The 9,295-nt window shown below is 33.0% G+C and overlaps 1 protein-coding gene across 3 annotated transcripts in view; it reads right to left on the bottom strand.

Annotated features, from left to right (window-relative positions):
• Positions 1-2,640: 2,640 nt before the first annotated feature.
• bicd1a (bicaudal D homolog 1a) overlaps positions 2,641-9,295 on the bottom strand; it is a 44,341-nt gene continuing 37,686 nt past the window's right edge. Inside the window, exons 8-9 of one of the 3 annotated variants that reach the window (XM_051134982.1) lie at positions 6,498-6,583; positions 2,641-4,333 (exon numbers count right to left, since the gene is read on the bottom strand). In XM_051134982.1, coding sequence (XP_050990939.1) covers positions 4,222-4,333; positions 6,498-6,583 — 198 coding nt within the window. In that variant the 3' untranslated portion in view covers positions 2,641-4,221. The remainder of the gene's footprint in view (positions 4,334-6,497; positions 6,584-9,295) is intronic. The other 2 variants (XM_051134983.1, XM_051134984.1) reach the window with 2 other exon arrangements.

Raw genomic sequence — 9,295 nt, 5'->3', positions numbered from 1 at the left:
AGTAAACTGTTCTGAGCCAGTCATTATCGCTTTATCAGCTCATATCACCGCCCTCTAAGTGCTCTGATAGCACGATTGGTCCAGTCATTTCCTCTGTGCTCCGAACTCCTGCTGTACATTTTGACTCACAGCCGAACTCAAAATATTAGTTTGTGGGAATTTTGATTCATCTCAATGAGTCGAAACGTTTGAATCATTTTACCTGCTTAGCCAATCAAATTAGGGAACCGGTGTCGTGGCGAATTTTGACTCCCTGTCAGAGGATTGTCTGCAGTACTCTAACTAGATATAAAACTGTATAGGTTATGAAATAAAATAAATAACTGTTAATAAATACGTTATTAAATTTAAGTTTAGCCAGTCATTTTCACTGTGCTCTGACCTTCTTTAAGACTTGAAAACACTGTTGGTGATCCAATTAACTGTTGCATAATGTTATTTGGGATTATCAGCATTGAACAACTACAGTACCTAGACAAAATTGCAACCAGCAAAATTAAATTATTACATAAAAGACTTATTTATAAGTACATACCAGTCAAAAGTTTTTGAACAGAACATTTTTAATGTTTTTTAAGTCTCTTCTGCTCACCAAGACTGCATTTATTTGATCCAAAATACAGCAAAAGCAGTAATATCGTGAAATATTTTTTAATATTTAAAAAACTGCTTTCTATTTGAATATATTTTCAAATGTAATTTATTCCTGTGATCAAAGCTAAATTTTCTGCATCATTACTCTAGTCACATGATCCTTTAGAAGTCATTCTAATATGCTGATTTGCTGTTCTAAAAAAACATTTATTATTATTATTATCAATATTTAAAACAGTTGAGTACATTTTTTCAGGATTTTTTGATTAATAAAAAGATCCAAGCATTTATCTTAAATAAAAAGCTGCAATAAGGGGGATAAATTATAGAAATTAATACTTTTATTAAGGAAGGATGCTTTCAGTTGATCAAACGTAATGATCAAGTGATTTATAATGCTATAAAAGATTTCTATTTCAGATAAATGCTGCTATTTTGAACTTTCTATTCATCAAACCTGAAAAAAATCTACTCAGCTGTTTTCAGCATAATAATAATATTTACATTTTTTGAGCTGCCAATCAGAATTTTAGAATGATTTCTGAAAGATCATGTGACTGAAGTGATTATGCTAAAAATTCAGCTTTGAAATCACAGGAATAAATAGCTTTTTAAAATATATTCAAATGGTAACAGTTATTTTAAGCAGTTGTGTTTTTGCTGTACTGAAAAATCTTAATGTTCAAAAACTTCTATTAGTGTAAATTATTTTTTAATTATTAAGTATAATTATTCTAGTCATTTTCTGTGTGTCTTACGGTTTTGATTCACCTGAGTGAGTCAAATCTTTAAACGTTTAAAAACGTAAACTTTAAAAACGTTTAGCCAATCAAATCAGAGGATAGGAACTAATAGTTGTATAAAGTTGATTGGGATTATTAATAAAGATCATTAACCTATTAAAAACTTAAAGACAACAAAATTACAATATGTTTTCATTTACTTATTTTTCTGGACAAGACCTTGATATAAAGTGCAAACACAAGTGTGGGTTGTGATATCAGAAGTTGCGCTAGACTTTAACAATTCCGTCATAATCTGTAATTACCTGTCATTATAATTTTCATATTTTAATTAGAATAAAACATAGAATTGCTTTTATTTTTGTTCACATTTTCATTTTTAATCATGAACCTACAGGACGACAGCGCAGTGTTTAAAAACAACAAAATATGCTAGGGCTGGGTAAACAAAAAAAATAAAAAAATAAAAATAAAAATAAAAAATTGATCGATTTCTTGATTTTAATAGATTCTCATTTTAGTGAACCAAAATCGATTCTTAAATCACAATCGATTATTTTGACAGACAGGGTCGTAAAAAATCCGTCATAATCTATAATTACCCGTCATTATAATTTTAATATTTTAATTAGAATAAAACATAGAATTGCTTTTATTTTTGTTCACATTTTCATTTTTAATCATGAAATATGCTAGGGCTGGGTAAACAAACAAACAAACAAAATAATATTTTGATAATTTCTCGCATTTAATAGATTCCCATTTTAGTGAACCAAAATCGATTCTTAAAACACAATCGATCTTTTGGTCTGTGCTGTTTTCAGCTGATGAATGAACAGTTACATAGTGCGTCTTCCTTCCAAAAAATAACAATAGGCTAGGCTGTTACTTTTGATATTAAACAAAGTCTCAGATTTCAAATTCTGTCCATTTCATTAGGAAATTCAAGCAATAAATTTGGCGCTCTTTAATGTGGCGTGATAGATCGTTGTCGCTTCTGTACTCTTCTGTGCTTAGGAAAACAAAAGTGACAGTTTCATTTTTGTTCTGGATCTATTGCACTGCTGCTACATTGGAGCGCACTCGGCACCAACTGGACAGGGGTGGGAATTACAGCCACAATTTTACAATAGATCATCAGTGTAATCCGCCAAAATGACGAACCCCCTTCAGATTTTTCCGTCACTGATTAAAAAATTCCCTCAAGGAAAATTTTCGGTTAGCGCGACCTCTGTGTGATATACTACAGTGTGCGCACAAAAACTTTCACACATCGTCTCTTTAATAATCAGGACTCAGCAAATGTTGTTTTCAGTTTTATTTCACAAAAAAGTATGTGGCTTATGACTGTATACACTTAAAAATATCCTGCGGCAAGATCATGCTTTCACCAATACACACCATGTGACATTGTGGGTGTTATTCAGTAAATTCACTTCAGAGGCAACAAATCTACCACAATGTGTTGTTAATAAAACCGAAACTCCTCCTCTCATTGGAAATGCTCAGTAAGAAACAAATATAACCTAAAACGCCAAATGAACGGGTTAGACTGAACAGAAACCGAGAACTGGGAGCTAAAAGAGATTGTGAATGAAACCATTGATCTTATATCCTTCTTTGCATGTCATTAAACAGACTACGCTTTGTTCTCCTTCCACAATGGATACAGTTATGCTTTGAGAAGTGTCTGATGGATTTTTCATCTAGACCCATCAATAACCTTTAAGCCAATCAAGGAGACGGAAAATGTATTTTTGTGGTTTGCTGCTGTATAAAAACAATGACATCTGATATTTCTCCATGCCCTGCTGGTACAAATCACAATGTGATTGGAGGACAGATGACCCAATCACATGAAAATGATCCTGTGCCTGCTTCAAAATGCATAGATAAATGTGTTTGTGCTTCATATAAGGTTAAAATGAGAACGAAAACGAATTTCTATAGTAAATATGGGCTACAGTAAATAGGGCTCGTATGCTGTTTTTGGAGCAGATCTGAGAATATTAAACCTACTTCATGTTCAAATTTAGCTTTGGGATCAAGCCTCACTCAAGCTTTAACTCCACTCCCTCAAACATGATTTTTGCCCAGGGGGCACTGAAATAGGTCTACATTTCCACTCAATCCTCAAAGACATATCTGACATCACTTCTGCAATAAAAAAGAGAATTCAGGTATAAAATATAATCTTTATGCATTGCAATAAAAAAAAAGGACAAAGAAACAAATTCCATGTGCAATGACGTTAGAGATTTGCTAAAGTCGATTGTATCCAAAACCTCAGGAGCTTGAAGGTCAAAGGTCACTCAAATATCATATTGAAAATTGTTTCTACTTGTTGAAAATTATATGTACGTCTCTCAATAATCCATTCACCTCTCTTCAACTTTTCAAACACGTCTTTCTATCATGTAACACGTTTTTTGTACGTCAAAGATTGAAAATGTTAGTTTTCACCTTGTGTAATGTAATACTACTCCTGGGTTGATGCAATTAATACTAATTTTTCTGGTTTAAGTGTGTGTTTTTTAATAAACTGCATTCATAATCAAAATCATATTCATTTTAAAATAATCAGACACAATACACATTTTAAAATAAACAAACAAAAACACAAATAAATTAAGTCATAAATAATTAGAAATAAATAAGTATACATCAGTCCATTTCCGTTTACTCTCATCTTACTCAGGATGATATTTAATACTTTCACAATAAGTATCACTGAACAAATGCATCCAATTTCAGTGACTAGGTGGAAAATTAGGGCGGGTCCCTCTGGGATCACACATCTGATTGGCTGGAGGTCAAGATGTGCCCCGCCCCCTTTATCAGTCTCTGTGAGGATAGGTCACTGTTAGAGTCCAACGACAGGAGGTTAAGGGCCGAAAAGATGAGAATGATTGGCCAGACAGTTGAAGGGGTCACATGGAAGTCTAGAGTTGACCGCAGTCATCTGGTCCTCTTGAAGGGCTAACAACACATTAGGACTACCAAGAGAAAACAGAAACAGTGGCCATGAATTGGTGTAATATGAAATCACCAGATCCTGTTTCCTATTAAACTGGAACAGTTGTTATAGAGGAAAAAAAAAACAATTCACTAATTCAGACATAAACATTAACCCACTTTTGACAGACACACAGAGGCACATGCAAAAGCAAGTAGCTTTTAAAAGGCAAAGTTGTATGGGACGAAAGGAATGTTGTCAATATTTGACAACTTGGGATGAGAGGGTGATGAAAGGATGCAGGGCATCTCAGTTTTAGTTTTGTATACCTTACTGGTCAAAAGTTTGGAATAATTATGATTTAAAAATGTTTTTTAAACCAAGACTGCATTTATTTGATATAAAATATAGTAAAACAGTAATATAGTGAAAATATTATTAAAACTGTCCTATATTTAAATATATTTTAAAACAATTTATTCCTGTGATGGCAAAGCTGAATTTTGTGTTGCAGGATCCAGAAATTATTCTTATATGCTGATTTGGTGCTCAAGAAACATTTCTTATTATTAACAAAATTGAAAATGATATTTTCGTGAAAACCATGATACACAAAAAAACAAATCTCAACACTGATAACCATTTTAAATAACTACACAGCAGTAATAATATTTGCACCAAATCAGCAAAAAAAAAATTATTTAAGGTAATTTTACCATAGAAATATGATGTTTTTTAATGATTATGACTGTTACAGTGGCAGCTGTGGTCTGATCTCCCAAAAAATGGCTTGTTTAGAATCACCTGTTGCATGTGCTCACCAAATTTTGTGAAGTTTTGAGTTTTTGTTTATGCTTTATAGGCTTTTGGGTATTTGGACAGGCCTTTTTCCTAAACAACCATATTATAGCTTTGCAAAGGGTAAATTCCAACATTTTTTTTTTGATAATTATTAACCTAGAGAGTCCACAGAATTGCACTGCAGTGGTTTTTTCACTTTCACATTGAGTGAAAAACCTAAGACTAGTTCATAATTTTTTTTTTTTTTTTACATTTTCTGCATCAACAAACGATTGGATTGACAGTGGTTCTAGATGCAAAGTTGTTTGAAACAGTGGCCGAATTCTTTCACACTTCTCACTGACCTTTAGGGCCGTGAGTCAAATAGGCCCATCCAGTGTCGTTCCAATCAACCTCCATTAGGTTTGTCTAATAGGTGCTCAAAGTTCATCTGCCCTATGGCGACCATGTTTTTTGAGATATGCAAATGTCCTTACAGCCACTTGTGGCACTTTGGACCAAGTTCATGCATACCCATCTACACATCTATAGGACAAACGGGTGCATAGTTATGGCCGTTTTTATATTTTTTCCTTTTATAGCGCCACCAAGTGGCCAAGCTTCATGACTTTTTTAATGTGACCTCAGTTTCAGCTCTTACGTATGCGCTGTGAGTTTGGCAAAGATATCTCATTCTGTTCAAAAGTTATAGACGTTTTAGTAACATTTTTGAATGTTTCAATGGAGAGTCTAACTTTTTTTTTTGATAATTATTGATATTCACTCTCCAGAGCAACTTCCTGCACTGGTTTGGTTCCAATCGAAAAACTTAGAACTAGTTTGCAAAAGTAGGTTTTCAAAAAATGCAAAATACCCAAACATTTCTCTAGGGTGACGGACGAATCCAAGATGTGCGTACACTTGAGCCTGCGACTAACCGATTTCGTACTTTTGATTACTGTAGCGCCCCCGTCAGGCCGATTGAGGTGAGCCTTGGTGACATCGTAGGCCGTGTGAGTACTATCATCCCTACAAGTTTCAAGTCTCTACGACTTACGGTTTAGTCTGCCCAATCAGTTTTCGCTGATCCTTGGCCATTCTAACAATTACAATAGGTTTCAGCTACGTGCTTGAAGCCCTAAATATATTCAAATAAAACAAGTTTTTTAAAATGAAATAATATTTCACAATACTACTGTTTTTACTGCATTTTTGATCATATAAATGCTGCACTGGTAAGCATAAGAAGCCTTATTTAAACTTTAATTATTACAAACGTATGACTGCTAGTGTACATCTACTGTTTTGTAAAAGTGTGAACAAGTGGGCGGCTGTTGTTAACAATACTTGTGAATATGTGACCCTACAAAAATAGAGTGAGAAAGGAAGCAGTAGAGTGCGATTTCCTCCAAAGGACGGGTTACCTGTAGCCTGTTGATGCCCTCCCGCGCCTCAGTTGTGGGGAGGTTGGCGGTACTGAGGCAGCAGGCTGCTGACAATCTAAGAGAGACTGATAAATTAGACAGATATACAGAGGTGTGACAGTCAGGGTTAGTGACACAAACAGACATAAATGGGCACAGAGATGAGAAGTGAACTCACTGGAAATGGTTGCAATGGTCTAACTAGAGTGTGATTCTAAGTGTTAATCTCATGCAGAATCACACCTAAAATGAACAAATAGAACAATGAGAGAAAAATAATCACCAACATTCAGCTGCGTACTGTATATCTGCATACATTCATGTGGAAGGCCAGGTATGAAGATCGAAAGGAAAGCAAGGTGGAACCACCTTCAGTTTGTTCAACAGAGATACACTACTGTTTAAAAGTTTGGAGTTGGTAAGAATTTTTTAATGCTTTTGAAATATTACTACAATTTCAAATGACTGTTTTCTATTTAAAAATGAATTTAAAACATAATTTATAAATGTATTAAATATATAAACAAAATATAATTTATTCCTATAATTACTCCTGTCTTAAGCGTCACTCGATCTTTCAGAAATCATTCTAATATCCTGATTTAGTGCTCTAGAAACATTTGTTATTTCAACATTAATGCTGAAAACAGTTGTTCTGCTTGATATTTTTCCCCTGTATTTTTTAAAGTTATATTTTACTGCATTTATGATTCCAAACTTTTAAACAGTAAATGCCACAGCGTTGCTGCTTTGTTAATGGAAGCGTGCAAACACACATACATTTACACAAGACAAAAAGTATATATTTAAAACATTACTGTTGATGCTGTCTAGCTAAGAGTACATATACACATCTAGAGCAATACTGTATGTGACCCTGGACCACAAAACCAGTCTTAAGTAGCATGGGTATATTTGTAGCAATAGCCAACAATACATCGTATGGGTCAAAATAATTGATTTCTCTTTAAATGCCAAAAATCATTAGGATATTAAGTAAAGATGATATTCCATGAAGATACGTTGTAAATTTCCTGCTGTAAATATATCAAACCTTATTTTTTTATTAGTAATATGCATTGCTAAGAACTTCATTTGGACAATTTTAAAGACGATTTCTCAATATTTAGATTTTTTTTGCACCCTCAGATTGCAGATTTTCAAATAGTTGTATTTCGGCCAAATATTGTCCTATCTTAACAAACATACATCAATGGAAAGCTTATTTATTCAGCTTTCAGATGTCCAGGGTCACACATATGGGCATTTAATAACAAGATTTCTTTAAAAATATGTTGCGGTGTACTGGGTTGCAGTTGGTTGCATGAAGTGACATAACCATCTCTATATAAATTTTATTTCATTTTAATCAGATGGAAACTACTGCTCTGTTGTTGGGATCTGTTTTGATCACCATGGGCAAAACAGCATTTGACACACTCTGTAAAATGTGACATGTAGAAACACTGACACCTGCAGGTAGAAAATGGAAGCATCAACTGCTCTTTCACGGAGATCATTGCCATGAATAATAAATGTTTTTAGGATACTGGGTACTGTCATTATTGTAATCTATATTTTTAAAAATAATAGTAAATTAAAAGCTGTTTCAACAAAGCTATCAGAAACTATAAAAGTGTTACACCTCATGAGTGTGATGCATTTATTTGACATGTTTAATTTATTAACATTTTTTGTTAAACTTTACTAACATTTAGGGGAAAAAACGGTCAAGTGATATTTCATTTCTTAACGTTGGGTCTTGGTGACACCGGTGAAGCAGATCAGACTGGTTTCCATTACACTACAGTAAAACTCCATGATTTACAAATGTCTGAGTCACATCATACACAATACACGTCACACGTCTTTAAGCAAGGCACAGGAAACAGCAATATTACAAAGCTAAACTCAACCTGAAAACTCTGATTACTCCTAGACGAAAAAGATAAAAAAAAAGCACCTCTCATTTCCAAAGGCTTGTCTATACATGTAAATGTAACTGCTGTCTATCATCAGATCTGCATGAACTGCATCTCGGTCAGTCTTGCATAAGCAACGCGAACACAATGTTCTGATGTTCTGTACAACCTTCAACTGCTGACCTTGTCAAATGCTTTTTGGCCCACAGCTCCTTAAATGAACGTCATTCACAAAACGAGTGCCATTTTTGGGTTATATACTGCACATATTACATATTGTATAAACTTTATATACATATTATAGTAAATAAATAGCACATTTTCTGTTTATTTTTTAAATTGTATTTTTTTAATTTCTCCTTGTTAAATTACCGAATGAAATGAAATGAATCTTACGGTCTGTTATGTTTGTCAGTAGGGGCCAAACTTAAATTGTCATCAATTATTATCTAAAAAAAACAAACAAAACAAAACACTAATAATTCAGGAAGACAAAAAATAATTTCAAAACATTTTTTCAGTTTTATTTTTTTGATTTATTTATTTATTTATTTTTAGATTGCCTTTTTTTTTGCATTCTCCTTGCTAAATTACCAAATGCTTACATTTTGATGAAAAAATATATGTAAATAAAAAGTAGCTTTTCTTTCTCTATGTTTAAGTTGAGCAAAACGATAGATTTTAGTTGAGCAAATAAAATAAAATAAAATAAATAAAATAAAAAATAAAAAAATCTTACCATCTGTTATGTTTGTCAGCAGGGGCCAAACTTAAATTGTTACCATTATTTTCCAAAAAGTTGTCATCTATTATTTGTTTTATTTCAGTTATGTTCAGTTTTATTTTTTTAATGTTATTTTTTTAGATTGCCTTTTT

Source organism: Labeo rohita, chromosome 18 (genome assembly GCF_022985175.1).
Source record: "Labeo rohita strain BAU-BD-2019 chromosome 18, IGBB_LRoh.1.0, whole genome shotgun sequence".
Classification (NCBI taxonomy): domain Eukaryota; kingdom Metazoa; phylum Chordata; class Actinopteri; order Cypriniformes; family Cyprinidae; genus Labeo; species Labeo rohita.
The sequence above is the reverse complement of the archived record's forward strand: the minus strand, read 5'-3'. Positions and strand labels throughout refer to the sequence as shown.